The sequence below is a fragment of the Leucoraja erinacea genome, chromosome 5 (assembly GCF_028641065.1).
Source record: "Leucoraja erinacea ecotype New England chromosome 5, Leri_hhj_1, whole genome shotgun sequence".
NCBI lineage: Eukaryota > Metazoa > Chordata > Chondrichthyes > Rajiformes > Rajidae > Leucoraja > Leucoraja erinaceus.
Window position 1 is genome coordinate 9,406,238 of NC_073381.1, and position 18,007 is coordinate 9,424,244.

Consider the following 18,007-nt stretch of genomic DNA (forward strand, 5'->3'; position numbering starts at 1 on the left):
GGCAGCTGGTAGAGCTACAGCCTCACATTCCCAGAGCCCTCGGATGCTGCCTGTGTGGTGTTTGCTAGTTCTCCCTCTGACCATGCGTGATTCCACCGGATGCTTCAGTTTCCTCCCACATACCAAAGGTTTGTAGGTTAATTGGCCGCTACAATTGGCCCTAATGTCAAGTCAAGAGAGTCAAGACGTTTTATTGTCATATGTCCCAGATGGAACAATGAAATTCTTAAGATAGACACAAAAAGCTGGAGTAACTCAGCGGGCCAGGCAGCATCACTGGAGAGAAGGAATGGGTGACGTTTCGGGTCAAGACCCTTCTTCAGTATGAAATTCTTACTTGCAGCAGCACAACAGAATATGCAAACATGGTACACTGTAAACAATATAATTAAAGAGCAAAAAAAATTCTGTGTGTATGCACATATTCACAAATACACACATACACATACAATGATAATGCAATAATAACAATAATAGTCTATGTAGTTCAGAGCTTATTTGAAGTTGGAATGTTTAATAGCCAAATGGCGGTAGGGAACAAGCTGTTCCAGAACCTGGACGTTAGTTGTTGAGGCACGTCATCTTGCTCTTCTTGGGCATCGGTATTACTGGTGCCCTCTTAAAGCAGCTGGGAATCACGCATGTTTTTGCTTTTCAATGGAAAATGTCAAATTAATTCTCTTAAGGCGGGTCGGTAACCTACGCCCCCCCGGGCCGAATGCGGCCCGTAACCCGAAATCATCCGACACGCAGGCGTATTTTTCCCCTCGTAATTATCCGACCCACAGACTTCCATCATATCTGGTACCTCCCGAGGCCGCAGCGCCCAGGCAATGGCGGAGCCGCAGAGTGCCGAACTCTGGCTGTACCGCATCCTGCGCAAAGCCGCCGGCACAGCCGCGCACCTTCTGTGTCTGGGCTTCACTGTCTGGATCGGGGTTGTCAATAGGCCGGGTACAAGTGAGTTGAGTATTCCTTCGAAGGGTTTCGACCCGAAACGTTGGCTATTTCCTTCGCTCCTTAGATGCTGCCTCACCCGCTGAATTTCTCCAGCATTTTTGTCTACCTTCGATTTTCCAGCATCTGCAGTTCCTTCTTAAACAGGATCAATATTGAATTTGGATGATCAACTATCGATTAGGTTGATTCAAGCCTTCCCTGACTAGTACGGACAAAGCACACTTAAAGGGCCAAATTACCTTTTTTTTTTTAAAATAAAATCCAATTTATTTAATACCTGGAAAATCAGCTTATGGAGAGAGGATTCAGCTTTAAATACAAATTAAAGAGTGCACCTTCACAGCCCTCCAGGGTAGAGAATTCTAAATATTCACAGAAAAGACATTTCTTAATTTCAGTGCTAAATGGCCTTCTCCTTATTTTGAGACATGAACCTCTAGTTCCTCGTCAGCCAAGATAAATATCTAGCCTGTCAAGTCCTCCAAGAACTGTCTGTGTATCAATAAGATCATCTCATTTGAAAGACTTGCCATACCAAGAAAACATCTGTTAAAATCTGCTGCACTCCACTATAGAAGGTATAAACCTTTTTACGGCAAGGAGACCAAAAAATTACCAAGACTCTAGGTAACTGCAATGAGAGATTAATCCAGTAGTCAAATCCTTTCACAAATATAAAGATAGCAACATATTCTTTGAATTCCCCATTACTTTTGCTAGGCAGGTAAGAAAAGCAGAGTCCAACATTTACAGCTTTCAAATATTTTTCAAGGAACCATTTAATGCACTTTTATTTGAAAAGTACCATCAGTACAAAACAGCCTATTACCACAATAATGCGATCTTAACATTTGCAGGTTTAAGGCAGCAGTTATGTGGATTCAACCTTTGCAAGACACCAGAAGGCAGAATTGCATTGTCAACAAACCTTTGAAGTAGCAATATAAAATATGAACCCCGAAATTAGAAAAAACATTCCATTCAGATAAAAATGTTCATGCTCATGATACCCTAAACCCAGGGAATGTTTAAAGCCAGACAATTTGGATTATACATGATTAAAAATGCTTCTTGAGAATCCTTTCAAAATTCAGAACTTTAGAAAGCCAATGTTTCAGACAAATGCTTTGGTTTAACAAATCTAAGAGCAGGTCAGCAACCTGGTTCTGCATAGGGGCAAGGATGCATGTCTGCAAGTGGATGGCGGGCCACATCTATCACGTGCACACATGGATCCCGCCCCGGATGGCAGGCATCAAATCACGTGTTCACAAAGATCCCGCCCCTTCGAGGACGCCACCCGGAGCACTGGCCCCTATTACCTGCGCTCACGAACATGGCGTACCTACGGAGCATTGCCTTGGCTCTGTCCTGAAGGTGGCGGCAACTCACACTCACTTGTCCCCGGCCTATTGACAACCCCGATCCCGACAGTGAAGCCCAGACACAGAAGGTGCGCTGCTGTGCCGGCGGCTTTACGCAGGATGCTGTACAGCCAGAGTTCGGGACTCTGCGGCTCCCCCATTGCCTGGGCGCTGCGGCCTCGGGAGGTACCAGATGTGATGGAAGTCTACGGGTCGGATAATTACGGGGGGGGGGGGGGGGGGGGCTACGGGGGGGGGGGGGGGGATTTTGGGCCCGCGGGTCGGATGATTTCGGGTTACGGGGGGGGGGGGGGGGGGGGGGGGGGGGGGCGTAGGTTGCCGACCCGCCTTAAGAGAATTAATTTGACATTTTCCATCGAAAAGCAAAAACAAACTTCAGGATAAATTGCTTGATGTTTTTATTCCATTCATATTTGCCAAAATTGAATTATTCAAAACAAAAATTGAGTCATCCTTTAACCTTGGAGATGTCCAATAGAATGAAAGTCCTGATTAAAACATTTCCAAAAACTCAAGCAGTCACAAAACCTGCCAACATGATCAACAACTGACTGATTTGAACTATTAATAATCAAGCACTTGTTTAAAGTTCACTTACACTTATCAAGCATGTTTTATTCCTTATCATGTTCACATAGTTCCAGTCTTCCTTTAGTTAACAAACAATTCTTAGTTTAATTTTATCATGAAGTTTACCAACTTCAGTGAAATCGTTCAATCACAATCAAATTAGACATATGATGGCATATTCACCTCTTTTGGTTGACCAATAAATCAGTCCCAGTTCAAAATCATTGACACCATACAACACTAGTTTGTCAACACACAGACCATTATCATTTCAACTACAAAGCACAATCCCACTTGTCCATATGCATCTGATTATTGCCATGACATTAATACTTCCCAGCTTACATCCGGCTTCCACTCAATGGGTTCCAGTTTCGATTTCTCCCATTTGATTGTGCACCAATATTCTAGCTGAAGCATTAAATGGATAAATAACATACACCCTCTCTACTTTGAGAGAGACTATCAAAATAATATTGTTCAAGAAGGAAATGCAGATGCTGGAAAATCAAAGGTAGACAAAAATGCTGGAGAAACTCAGCGAGTGAGGCAGCATCTATGGAGCAAAGGAAATGGGCAACGTTTCGGGTCGAAACCCTTCTTCAGACTGATGTGAGGGATCTCAAAATAATATTTCTCTTTTTTGATGGAGGCGAGATAAAGCAGCACATAAGTGGCTGTTTTATAAATAAAGACAAGTAAGTCATGCAAACATTTCAAAATCTCTGGTGAGGCCTCAGCTGGGATTGTATGCACAATCCTGCCACACCACATTGTAAAACACATAAAAAACAATGGACAGGAACAAGGAAGTCATGCAAACATTTGTAAATCTCTCATGAGACCGCAGCTAGGATTTTATGTACGACCATGTCACCCACACATTGTAATGTACGTCAAGCCCTGGGCAGGTTCCATACAATATCAACCATAATTAACTTCCATGGCCCTGGTATCTGAAGAAATTGTAGTTGGAATGGCCACCCTGGAGATAAGAGTTCGAAGAATAGACATTTTGAAGCATTCATGTCTGATAGATTTTGAAAGATAAAGCAGGAAGTATTCAGCAACCAGACAGTCATAGATTTAAATTGTTGAAAATATCCTATTAATACCCTTGCAGCTTCACCAAAAACTGTCCAACATTAACTATTTCTCTCTCCTTGGATGATTAATTATCTGAGGTTGAGCTTTTCAAGCTGCATAAGAGAGAAAACTAAAAAATGCATTCGAAGGAACTGCAGATGCTGGTTTAAACCAAAGATAGACACAAAAAACTGGAGTAACTCAGCAGGACAGGTAGCATCTCTGGAGAGAGGGAATGGGTGACGATTCGGGTCGAGACCCATCTCCAGTCTGAAGAAATAACACAGGAATAAAAAGTGTTATGGTTAAGGAAATAACACAGGAATAGAAAGTGTTATGGCCACCAGCTAGGTCCGATGGATTAAAATTATTAAACAGACAAATGCATAGCCATACAACTACACCATCAGTTGAGAAGTTCCACTGGTGGATGCTGTGACCAACCATAACAAAGGGATGCACAGCAGAGGTACGAAGGGAGGGGGTGGGAGAAATAGACCATCTCGGATGCCATCACACCGATCACATTTGTGACATTGCAACCCAATTCAGTTTTGAAGAAGGAAAGCAAATAGGAAAGATGGACATAGAAACTGAGAGTTGAAAGAGAGGAAGAGAATGTTCATCATCGGAAGTGATGAATAATCATAATTGATGCCTGCTTGTGCTGAGTGACGAGTCCTGAGATATTGAAAATCAAAGGGTTTGAACTCCAGATGCATACATACACATGTGATCCATGGTGCAGTCAATGACAGATTAGAGTGACCTTGGTTCTGTAGTGGAGGTAATGCAGGCTGAACAGTTTTCACATTTGCTCCCATATGCACTCTCGAACAATCTTGGAGAGGTTCAATATTGCATAGAGAAATGGTCGAGACTGATGGAAAGAAACTACAAGTTTTATTCAACCACAGTTTGCACTACAATTGGGTCTGTGGCACACAAACAGTGGGCCCACTAAGCAAATGAAGTTGAGGACAGCAACATTTTGAAATGCTTTGAATTTAAAAAAATGAAACCTAGAGTTACACATTTTCATCATAACTATAGATTAGAGGACAAATTGCATACGGAAAAGACAGACACCACATGACAAGAGCACTTTTTGAGATTTTGAGCAAATGACAGTTGACTCATCCCAAAAGATCCTTTGCAGCAGATAGCACTGCCAAATTTCAGTTACAAGTTATTAAGCCTCAAAATTCTGTTCATGATATTAACTAGTTTAAGCAAAATGTGTAGGTCAAGTAGTGACAGCAAAAGTGAGGGGTTTTAATTATGTGGATAGACAAGAAAAGTTGTAATTGTTCTCTAGAACTTATGATGTTAAAAGGCATTCTCAATCATGATAGATCTTGAAGGAATTTTTTTTTTTTTAATGTTTCTGGACATTAAGCAGTATTTAACCCAATATATTCACCCTCTCTCACATGGACATTGACCCATATGCTGAGTACTTCCAGTATTTTCTGTATTTCCTATTGCCAGCATCTGCTGTTTGATTTTCCTCTACTGGCAAACAGCATCTATTGACTAGACAACATACAAACACAGGATTTAAAACAATTGTTTAAGAAAGAACTGCTGGAAAAATTGAAGGTAGGCAAAAATACTGGAGAAACTCAGCAGGTGAGGCAGCATCTATGGAGCAAAGGAATAGGTGACGTTTCGGGTTGAGACCCTTCTTCAGACTGATGTGGGGGCCGGAAGAAGAAAGGAAGAGGCGGGGACAGTAGGCTGTGGGAGAGCTGAGAAGGGGAGGGGAAGGAGGGAGAAAGCAAGGACTACCTGAAATTGGAGAAGTCAATGTTCATACCGCTGGGATGTAAACTGCCCAAGCGAAATATGAGGTGTTGCTCCTACAATTTGCGGTGGGACTCACTCTGGCCATGGAGGAGGCCCAGGGCAGAGAGGTCGGATTCGGAATGGGAAGGGGAGTTGAAGTGCTGAGCCACTGGGAGATCAGGTTGGTTAATGCGAACTGAGCGGTTTAAAACAATTGGCCATCCGTATTGAATTCAATAGCTATTTATGGAGTATACATAATTAGATATCAAAAAGATGCTCCTCAAGTTAAGCACAGATAGAAAACTGTGGCTGATACAAATGGAGACATTTATAGTGGCCACGATAACTATGACCTACACATCGTCATGATGCGAGTGGAAACCAGAGTCCCCTGGGGGCACTCGCAGTAACGGAGCGTCTGTACAAATTCCACATAGATAACACTCGAGGTCAATGATCCAGTCCTCTGGAACGAACCTAATCTACATGGCAACATTAACTACTTAAGGGAACATTATTTCGACAAAAGATGAATTCAAAGGTTTCAAAGGTCTTTTGTTGTCACGTGTACCATTCGGTTGATCCAGAGTACAACACTTGACCCTTTACGTTTGACTGTAATATATATATGCAAGTAACTGATACAACCAAGCTGTCATGTTGATCAGTTTTTCCCCCCTTCGTAATTTCAACGCTAAATAGGAATGGAAGTTTTACGCTCACGGCAAAACCGTTAATATCGAATTTCCTTCTCTGCAGGGGCACTGATTTATTTACCCACGAATCAAAACTGGCTGTATTGATGTTATGTTCGTGATTCTATCCGGAAAGTTACTGCCGACGGCAGGCAATAGAGATGAATGTGTGGAGCCGGACTACAAGCAGCGCTGGCGGAGGGGGAGGATGAACGGCGCCGCCGGAACACTGACCATTCGGGTGGGTTTCGGAAGGGCGACGGAGAGAGGCTCCCCTCATCCCGGCCCATCCAGCTCCCTCATCCCGGCCCATCCAACTCCCTCATCCCGGCCCACAACCTATCCCAACTCATCCAACTCCCCCATCCCGGCCCATCCAGCTCCCTCATCCCGGCCCATCCAGCTCCCTCATCCCGGCCCAACCGGCTCCCCCATCCCGGCCCATCCAGCTCCCCCATCCGGGCCCATCCAGCTCCCCATCCCGGCCCATCCAGCTCCCCCATCCCGGCCGATCCCGGCTCCCCCATCCCGGCCGAACCGGCTCCCCCATCCCGGCCGAACCGGCTCCCCCATCCCGGCCCATCCAGCTCCCCCATCCCGGCACAAACTATGTAACTCCCCCCATCCCGGCCCATCCGGCTCCCCCATCCCGGCCCATCCCCTCCCCCATCCCCGGCCCATCCGGCTCCCCCATCCCGGCCCATCCGGCTCCCCCATCCCGGCCCATCCGGCTCCCCCATCCCGGCCCATCCGGCTCCCCCATCCCGGCCCATCCAGCTCCCCCATCCCGGCCCATCCAGCTCCCCCATCACGGCCAACCTATGCAACTCCCCCATCCCGCTCCCTCATCCCGGCCCATCCCAGCTCCCCCCATCACGGCACAAACCCCAACATCCCCCCATCCCGCTCCCCCATCCCGGCCCATCCAGCTCCCCCATCCCGGCCCATCCAGCTCCCGCATCCCCAGGGCCCCGGTATAAAGGTCACTGCGGCAACCGGCGGTCCAGACCAGACCAGACCAGGCCGGCCCCATCCTGACTGTCCGCCCGCCGGCCCGGCAGCGACGTTACCTTTGGCCTCGCAGTCGGCGCAGTACTTGTTGTCCTCCTCCCGCAGCAGCTTGGACAGGATGGTCTGGTGCTGCTCGTTCTGCTTCTGCGATTTCTCTCGCTCCGAGCGGGTGGCCATGGCTGCAGCTGCCTGCCTGTGTGTCTGTGTGTGTTTGTCGGGCCGGGTCAGGCCGTGTCGGGGCGGGTGGGGCCCGGGGTAACAGGACACGGACACACACGGCCGCTCCCTCCCTCCGCTCTCTCCGTGTCCGCTCCCCCTTCAATATGGCGGCGCCGCCGAGCGGAAGCGGCGCCCGTTCACCCCCCGCAGCACCGGCGCCCCAACGTCTCTGCCGCCCGCGCGAAATAGCGCCAACAAAATTCCGCCTTTTGAGTTCAGGTTGGCAAAGGAAACCCGAAATCAACCTCTGTTTTCATTCGAACCAAATTCGTTCCACAAAACGAAGTTGCATGCGTGGCATCGATGCAATATAAACTACCACCGCCGCTTGCGGGACGCCAGTTCGACCTCATCACCTCCGGAATACATTCGGGTTCCGGAACGATTCGCCGATCGGCGGTTTGTTCCATATCGCTGCGCTGGCAGGTGAGATCATGTCGTCATCCGCGGGGTGACGCAAGTCCACTTCGTCAGAAGGCAGTGGCGCGGGGGCGGAGGGAACGTGCGGGTACAGGGCATGGGGGGAGGGGCACAGGGTAGGACAGGGCAACATTCGCTATACCTCCTCCTATGACTCCGTCAAAGGACCCTGACAGTCTTTTCAGGTGAGGCAGAGGTTCACTTGCACGTCCTCCAACCTCATCTACTGTTCCAGGTGTGGACACCTATATATCGGCGCTACCAAGCGCAGGCTCGGCGCTAGTGTCGCTGAACACCTCCGCTCAGTCCGCCTAAACCTACCTGATCTCCCGGTTGCTAGACACTTTAATTGCCCCTCCCATTCCCACACTTTCACACCTTACACTTCCTTATCTATGTATCTCCCTCTCCCCGGACATCAGTCTGAAGAAGGGTCTCGACCCGAAACGACACCCATTCCTTCTCTCCAGAGATGCTGCCTATCCCGCTGAATTGCTCCAGCATTTTGTGTCTGTCCCGACTTCATTCAGGACAGATCATCCCTACATCTCTTCAGGAATGCAGGGATGGGCCACACCTGTGCCAAATATAACAACCCCTAGAGTGCCTCAAACCTGATAACGAGATTGTTCCTGGTCGTTTAGAGCCGCAGTGGTATTGCTCTCTCACAGCACCAAGACCAGGGTTCAATCCATGTGGTTTGGCTCCATGCAGAGCCTGATGCACGCACGCGCGCGCACACACACACACAAAAGTGTCCATCAGGATGGGGGCAATGTTGGACATTCTTTTACACCACCCCCCCCCCCCCACCCATCATTATCTGTGCACAGTGGCCCATCAGACCCACCAACCGGGTGAAGTCTTCTCTGGAACAGATTATCCACCTCTCTTAAGCTGTGCTGTAGCTGGCAGGGAAATCTCAGGCAACTTTGTGCTGTTCAGGGATACCATCATCTACATGCGGGGCAAAGGGTTGGACGCCTGCTGGTCAGCTTGGATCAGAAGGCCTTTGATAGTATATAATACATGCACATGATGGATATGCTCTCCAAAATGGGCTTTTAGGAGGGAATCAGAAATTGCATCTAACTATTCCAATCACATCTTCCCCCCTTTCCACCATTCACAGAGACCGCTTCCGCCGCAACTCCTTGGTTCACTCATCACATCCAACCAAACCATCTTTCCCCAGATACTTTATCCTGCAACCACAGGAGAAGTTAAGATCTGTCCTTATACCTCCTCCCTCAACTCAATCCAGAGACCCCGACAATCTTCCCAGGTAAGGCAGAGGTTCACTGTACCTTTTCTAACCTCAGCTACTGCATCTGGTGTTCCCAATTTGAGGACTGACAAATCTCTCTGGTCTCATTAGTTCATAAGCTCTAATAGCAGAATTAGGCCATTCGGCCCATCAGGTTTACTCTACCATTCAGTCATGGACTGCTCTCACCCCAACCATGGACTGTTTACCCTCCTACCATCCGGGAGGCGCTACAGGTCTCTCCGTTGCCGAACCAGCAGGTCGAGGAACAGCTTCTTTCCGGCCGCTGTCACTCTACTAAACAACGTACCTCGGTGACTGCCAATCACCCCCCCCCGGACACTTATTATTTTTTTTTTTATTCAAATCGTTTGCTATGTCGCTCTTCAAGGGAGATGCTAAATGCATTTCGTTGTCTCTGTACTGTACACTGACAATGACAATTAAAATTGAATCGGGATGATCTATCTTTCCCTCTCAGCCCCATTCTCCTACCTTCACCGCATAATCCACGACACCCTTACATTGTCTACATTTTCAGATTGTAGAAGAGTGGGAAAATAACACTAGAGGTTATTGGAAGAATATATTTAATGATTCAGGAAATATTCTTGATACACTTTTGAAAGCTACTTTAGGCCCAGAACCAGGGTCCAGTTTTCAAAGGGCAAATGCAAAACAAATTTCAATAATGTTTACATATTTACCATTGACAACCTCTTTCAGCAAATTTTTGTATTATATTTGCACAGGCAAAACTAAAATTAGCTTTCATTTGTGTTAAAATACATTCAAACTGAGACATACCAAGACCATAACAGCTTTACCAGAGATATTGTGTCAGGTGCAGAGAGTCATTCCTGCAAGCAAACCGAGGGAATTGTTGCTGAGAAGTATAACCATATAGCCCATTATCTACAGATACACATGCTTAACGCAAGGATACAATTATATCATCTTCGGACTTGGATGTTTTCACCTTTGCTTTTTGGAATTTTTAGTTGACCAAAGTAGCATATGAAGAGATAAAAGCTGAATTTTTTTTAAACTGCTTTATTTTATAACAAAGGAACATTTAGCAATTTAACTGATTCATTCATTCAAATCAGCTTCTGACAGCTTTATTGTGGTAGCCGGGGATTTTAACCACACCAGTCTTAAGACTGTGCTCCCAAAATTCAAACAATATGTGGATTTTGAGACCAGGGAAGAGAACACCTTGGACTTGGTTTACACCAACACCCCAGAGGCTTACAAGGCAGCCCCCCCCGCCCTCACCTGGGTCACTGACCACATTTCAGCGTTTTTAACACCAGCCTGCAGACCACTGCAAAAACAAGCCAGAGCGGAGAGAAAACACGCCAGGGTCTGGCCAGAGGGAGCAGCCTCAGCACTACAGGATTGCTTCCTGCACACTGACTGGGATGTGTTCAGGACAGCAGCATCCTATGATGACCTCATCAACATCGAGAAGTACGCAGAGACTGTAACCAGCTACATTGCTAAGTACACCGAGGTTGTCACTGTCATTAAAACTTTACTGCATGTGGAAATGAAAAGCCATGGATGATAGCAGAGGTGGGCTCGCTGCTGAGGGCCCGTGATGGAGCCTACAGAGCCGGTAACACAGCTGCTCTTCTATCTACCAGGACTGCACTCAAAAAAGGGATCAAGGCAGCGAAACATGCCATGCAGAGAAAATCCAGGGACACCTCTGTGACACAGGAGACACCAGGAGGATGTGGAAGGGAATCCAAACACTGACGGGGTACAAGGCAAGGCAGCAGGTAACTGACACCGACACTTCTCTTCCAGACAAACTGAACAATTTCTTTGCACATTTTGATGCAGCTAACACCACACCCAAGGGGAGAGCCAGCCCCTGCTCACCATCTGACCAGCCAGTCCTGATCATAGACTCAATGGACACGCGGAGGACCCTGTCCAAGGTCAACACCGTGGAAAGCAGTCGGACCCGACAACATACCGGGACGTGTGCTCAAGGAATGTGCTGATGAGTTAGCAGATGTGCTAACAGACATCTTCAACCTCCCTTCGTCAAGATATTGTCCCCACATGCCTCAAAACTTCCACAATAATCCCAATAGCAAAGAAAAAAGTTGTGGCCTGCCTAAATGATTACCGCCCTGACCCCCATAATAATGAAGTGCTTTGAAGGCCTGGTTAAACCTCACATTACTGCCAGCCTCCCCTCATCGTTAGACCCCCTCCAGTTCGCCTATCGCCCCAACCGTTCTACAGAAGATGCCATCTCTACTACGCTGCACACAGTACTCACTCATCTGGAAAACAAAAACACCTACACCAGAATCCTAAACATTGACTTCAGCTCAGCTTTTAATACTATCATCCCACAGAGACTTGTGGAGAAAGTAACCCTGCTGGGCCTCAACACCACCCTGTGTCACTGGATCCTGGACTTTCTGACAGAGACCGCAGTAAGTCCGTGTTAGCAAGAAAACCTCAGGCTCGATCACGCTGAGCACCGGCTCCCCTCAAGGCTGTGTGCGCAGCCCGCTGTTGTTCACACTGCTCACACATGACTGTGCTGCCAGATTCAGGGACAACAGGATTATTAAATTTGCAGATTACACCACAGTGGTGGAACTCAGTGGAGAGGAGGAAACAATGTATAGGAAGGAAGTGAAACAACTAGTGGACTGGTGTGGCAACAACAACTTGGAACTAAACGTTCGACAAAACCAAGGAGATGATTGTCGACCAGGAGGTCGCAGCCCAAAACACACACCCCTCAACGTCAGTGGCACCACGGTGGAGAGAGTGGAGAACATAACGTTCCTCGGCGTGCAAATCACAGACAGTCTCACCTGGTCCAGGAACAACACTGGGATTGTCAAACGGGCCCATCAGCGACTGCACTACCTGAGGAAACTCAAACAGGCCTCACTCCCCACCAACATCCTCAGGATTTGAGGTAGCATTTGAAGAGATAAAAACTGAATTTAAAAAAAAAACTGCTTTATTTTATACCAAAGGAACATTTAGCAATTTAACTGATTCATTCATTCAAATCAGCTCCAGTGGATCAACAGCTTTGTAGCTCTTTCATGCCAACAAAGAGTCAGTCATTCAGCACAAAAAAGGCTCTTTGATCCAATTCGCCCAGGCAAACTATTCACGCTAATCCCATTTACCTGTGTTTAACCCATATCCTTCTGAACAGTGGAAACCAAAATGAGTAACAGGAAACAATAACGGTGACATAACACAAAGAACACTCTACAGGGACTGTTTTTTCAAGCCACATACAATCAGTGTGAAGAACACCACCCAATGACTGCACATACTTGGCAATTGAATATCTGTATCACATCAGAGCCCATCATGACTGAATCACAGTAGGTGTGGCTAGAAGCAGCTGTCTGAAATGCAACACACACTCAGCTGCCTTTGTACTAAAATGTCATTAGCACACATATAGGAAGTGCATGCAAGATCACCAACTCATCTAGAAATTAGGTTCAAATCTCTGAATTATGAATACAATGATGTTTTTAATTATATAGGTCATTTGCTTCATAGAAACTCTGAAGCACTGTTCTACCTTTCAGCGAACTGAGTAATCCCATGAAACAGTGTATCATCTATTCCAAATTACAGAGCTCTACCGATCAACATGAACAAAGCAGCATTATCAAGTCAGAGCTGGATTTGTACATGCTAACCACAAAATAGTCAAGCAACAAACATCTCACTTATGCACAATAGAAACGCTAGAAATCAATACAGCGTCCCCTTCGCTCCCAGTCTCCATAACGAGTAGGTTCTGGGCCTCTTGGCCCATCCTTTTCCTTTGTGACTGGATTGATGTTCTCAGGAAACCCTAGAAAACAGAATATCAGATGCTTAATTTCCTATTGTGCAACAAACTGTCCTCTGGAGAATGGCTGTGCAAACAAGATATATGACAGGTCAGAACACATGGTTTAGAACAGTCTAATTCTGCTCTGTCATCAAGTATTGAAGCCTAATCTTTAGATATTTGCAGCCAGAGAGTTGGGAATTTAAGGTATATTGTAACAAGATGTGAAATTGAATGAAATTAAATGTAGCATCGATCACAAAAATTCAAATACTGGCGTAAAAATCCAACTTATTTGTTCATTTATTCCCTGAAGTGCTCTTCAGGAAATAAATTGTCTGAAGTACAGTGAGGCACAGCTACAAAGAAAAATCTTGCTTGCAGCAGCACCACAGGCATATAAACTCAAAAAAAATACACAATAAATAAATTGTACATAAATCACTTTAAATTCTAAAAGAAAAACTTTGCAAAATCATAATTTGAAAAAAAACAAACAAGTCCTAAGTAGTGCAAGCGGCAGGCTGAAATGTTCTATTGTCAAGATAGGGTTAGAGTTGCGTAGGATGGTTCAAGAAAGTAGCTGTTCTTGAATCTAGTGCTGTGTGACTTAAGACTTATGCACGGTAGCAGTAAGAAGAGCTCATAGTCCAGATGGTGGGGATCCCTGATGGTAGATGCCACCTTCTTGAAGCAACGCCTTGTAGATGCGTTCAATGGAGGGGAAGCCCATGGTAGACCAGAATGAGTCCACCACTCTCTGGACCCTCTAGTGTAATTGCAATATCAGGTCACAGTGCAGCCAGTTAGGATACTTTCTAGACAACATCTGTAAAGTTTGAGTCTTCAGAGACATACTGAATCTGTTTAAACTTCTAAAAAAGCAGAGATGCTGACAAGCCGTCTTTGGGATTGCATCTAGCTGACGTTTTGGGTCAGGATCTTTCTTCAGATTCCTTGGATATATTACACTTTCTACCCTCATCCAAATCATTAATATAGACCATGAACAAGTGGGACCCCATTACTGATCAATGCTGCACCCTACCTGTCACAGCTTTTCACCCCAAAAGTGATTGTTGTTTGCCCCTTAACCAATCTTCAATCTATGCCAGCGGAGACCTAACTCGGCCCCGGAGCTGTGGCGGAGGCAGCGGCAGCGGCAGCGGCAGCGGAGACCCGACTCGGCCTCAGAGCTGTAGCGGCGGCAGTAACGGAGACCCGACTCGGCCTCGGAGCTGTGGCAGCGGCAGCTGAGTTTGAACCGGCCCATTCGTGGAGCATGGTTGAGCCACGGGATTTACCATCACTCGGTGGGGTCACAACATCTGGAGCCTGGATCGCCTCGGCGCAGAGGGAGAACAAAGAGGGAAGAGACAGAGACTTTAAGATTTTGCCTTCCACCACTGTGAGGAGATGTTTGGTGAACTCACTGTGGTGGATGTTAAATTTGTGTTGATTGTGTGTTTTTGTCATTTTTTATTATATGTATGACTGCAGGGAAACTAAATTTCGTTCAGACCGAATGATCTGAATGACAATAAAGGAATCTAATCTAATCTATTCTAAATCAGTGCTGGGAAAGGAAGACTCACTTTCCAGGAGATCTCCTCCCAGAGGGTCATGTTGTGGACGATCAAAGCGGCCAACGGGTGTTTCAGGCTTTTTTAATGGCTCCTTTTTCAGTCCCTCATGGCCCACAGTTTTGGAGCTGAATGCGCTCCAGGTGTTCCAGAGCGCAGAACCTGCATATGGAAAAACACCTACAACAAAGAAAAACAAAGTATTATTGTGAAGATAGACACAAAAGGGTGGAGTAACAGCGGATCAGGCAGTATCTCTGGAGAAAAAGAATAGGTGACATTTCGAGTCCTTTTTCAGACTGTGAGTCAGGGGGAAGGGACTTTAGATGTAGATCTAGTTGTAGATGTAGAAACTAGATGTTAAAGATATAGCATGGAAACAGGCCCTTTAACATTGAGATCCTGTTGACCATAAACTACCCATTTACATTAATCCCATTTTCACCTCTCCACACTCCCATCAGATTCCACTATTAATCTATACACTAGGGTCCAATTAATCTACGAACCTGCCTGTCTTGGGTTGTTGGAGGATGCCAGAGCACCGAGGGGAAATGCATAGATTCATTGGATGAATATCCAAACTCCACACAGCCAACATTTTGAGGCATTAGGAAATTTGACAACCAAAGAGTGACAGTTTCACAGCTAACAGAGCTGCTCTCACAGCTCCAGTAGCCCAAGTTTAATCCTGACCTGGAGCTCTCTATGTGTAGATTGCAGGTTCTCCCTCCCCCTGGACGTTAATTATTGATCATTTGCAAACCCAATGGATAGTTCATGAGATTTTAACACAAATGTCAAGTAATTTGTCTACAATGGAAGGAAAGCCTGAAATTATGGTGCCCACTGAAATTGGAAAGAACCCACTGAGCCAGTACACACCAGGTATGGAAGAGGGGCAAGTAATTGACTCAACAGCCCACTGTCTGGACCTGCAGTGAACAGCCACTCTGACTAGACTCGGGAACCTGCCACCGGAGAGGCTCACCCCCCCGATTAATTCACTACCGACAACCCCCTACAGGGCAACACCCCCCCACATCCACACACACAGGGCAACTGCACCCCCCCCAACCCCCTTCCTCCACACACCTTTAGGAGTATGTTGCCAGGACTAGAGGGTCTGAGCTATAGGCAGAGGTTGAGTAGGCTGGGTCTTTATACCTTAGATGAGGTGTGATCTTATGGAGATGTATAAAATCATGAGAGGAATGGATCGGCACAGAATCTCTTGCCCAGACTAGGGGAATTGAGGACCTGAGGACATAGATTAAAGGTGAAGGGGAAAAGATTTAAGAGGAATCTGACGGGTAACTTTTTTTACACAAAGGTGGTGGATGTATGGAACAAGCTGCCAGAGGAGGTAGTTGAGGCTGGGACTATCCCATCATTTAAGAAACAGTTAGACAAGTACATGGATAGGACAAGTTTGGGGCGATATGGACCAAGAGCAAGCAGGTGGGAGCAAAGATACTAGAGGAGAGCTCCTCTAGTATCTTTGGGTGGGACTAGTGTAGCTGGGACATGTTGGCCGGTGTGGGCAAGTTGGGCTGAAGGGCCTGTTCTCTGTTTCATCACTGTATCACTCTATAACACACACAGGGCAACAACCTGCCTCACCCCCCACACACATGGGGCAACATCCCTCCATCCCCACACAAGGCATAGAAACATAGACAATAGGTGCAGGAGTAGGCCATTCGGCCCTTCGAGCCTGCACTGCCATTCAATATGATCATGGCTGATCATCCAACTCAGTATCCTGTACCTGCCTTCTCTCCATACCCCCTGATCCCTTTAACCACAAGGGCCACATCTAACTCCCTCTTAAATATAGCCAATGAACTGGCCTCAACTACCTTCTGTGGAAGAGAATTCCAGAGATTCACCACTCTCTGTGTGAAAAATGTTTTCCTCATCTCGGTCCTAAACGATTTCCCCCTTATCCTTAAACTGTGTCCCCTTGTTCTGGTCTTCCCCAACATCGGGAACAATCTTTCTGCATCTAGCCTGTCCAACCTCTTAAGAATTTTGTAAGTTTCTATAAGATCCCCCCTCAATCTTCTAAATTCTAGAGAGTATAAACCGAGTCTATCCAGTCTTTCTTCATATGACAGTCCTGACATCCAAGGAATCAGTCTGGTGAACCTTCTCTGTACTCCCTCTATGGCAAGAACTCTAAGGCAACACTACCCCCTCCCCATACAGGGCAACAACAGCGGCCCCTGCCTTACCATCTCCTCCAACTACAGGATCCCTAATATCCCCCCCACCCACCTACATGCCCTGCCTCTTGCCCTCTGCCCGCCCAGCGCCGCCCGCTGTCTCACCCAGTCTAGGCCCGACGGCGTCCCGAGCCGCCAGCGCGGCCCACAACCCGCGGCGCAGCCCGGACATGGCGGCGCAGTGGACACGTGACGCGGGGCGGAGTTACAGCGGACACGTGACGCGGGGCGGAGATACGGCGTGCACGTCACGCGGGGCGGAGTTACGGCGGACACGTCACGCGGGGCGGAGTTACGGCAGACAAGTCACGCGGGGCGGGGATACGGCGTACACGTCACGAGGGGCGGAGTTACGGCGGACACGTCACGCGGGGACGGCGCTGACGCGGCGGGCGGGGCACGTGACCCAAAACAGCAGCACGTCTTCGGTTTGTTCTCGGCGCGAACCATGTGTTTGTGTAGAAAGAGCCTCCCATTGTCAGGAGCAGAGTGGCGCAGCGGAAGCGTGCTGGGCCCATAACCCAGAGGTCGATGGATCGAAACCATCCTCTGCTAACGCATCCTTTTTTGGCAAACAACAAATGAGAGGCCATCCATCCATCCATCGCCAGCCAACTTCCTCATCGCGTATTTTAAAGCAGCCGCGCTTCCCAGAGTTTGAGTGAAGTATATTTAAAGACAGTAGGCAGAGGGTGAGGGTGCAAGATTTAATAGGAAGCAGATGGGGTATTTTTTTCACACACAGAGGTGGTGAGGAGGTAGTTGAGGCAGGTGGTATCGTAATGTTTAAGAAACATTGGACAGGTACATGGATAGGACAGGTTTAGTGGGACATGGGCCAAATGCATGCAGGTGGAACCAGGTGGGCATGTTGGTCGATGTTATGCCAAAGGGCCCGTTTCCACACTGTATGATTGTATGACTTTATAATAGATCTCTCTCTTTCCC

At 47.1% G+C, this 18,007-nt stretch overlaps 2 protein-coding genes across 3 annotated transcripts in view; both read right to left on the reverse strand.

Annotated features, from left to right (window-relative positions):
• Window positions 1-8,120, reverse strand: part of LOC129696922 (stromal membrane-associated protein 1-like) — a 70,266-nt gene extending 62,146 nt beyond the window's left edge. Inside the window, 1 exon segment of the mRNA XM_055635032.1 lies at window positions 7,558-8,120. Coding sequence (XP_055491007.1) covers window positions 7,558-7,675 — 118 coding nt within the window. The 5' untranslated portion in view covers window positions 7,676-8,120.
• Window positions 8,121-12,395: 4,275 nt separating this feature from the next.
• Window positions 12,396-18,007, reverse strand: part of sdhaf4 (succinate dehydrogenase complex assembly factor 4) — a 139,505-nt gene continuing 133,893 nt past the window's right edge. The window contains exons 2-4 of one of the 2 annotated variants that reach the window (XM_055635034.1): window positions 17,165-17,241; window positions 14,844-15,011; window positions 12,396-13,269 (exon numbers count right to left, since the gene is read on the reverse strand). In XM_055635034.1, coding sequence (XP_055491009.1) covers window positions 13,160-13,269; window positions 14,844-15,011; window positions 17,165-17,231 — 345 coding nt within the window. In that variant the 5' untranslated portion in view covers window positions 17,232-17,241 and the 3' untranslated portion in view covers window positions 12,396-13,159. Of the gene's footprint in view, window positions 13,270-14,843; window positions 15,012-17,164; window positions 17,311-18,007 lie in introns of those variants that run through there. The other variant, XM_055635033.1, reaches the window with a different exon arrangement.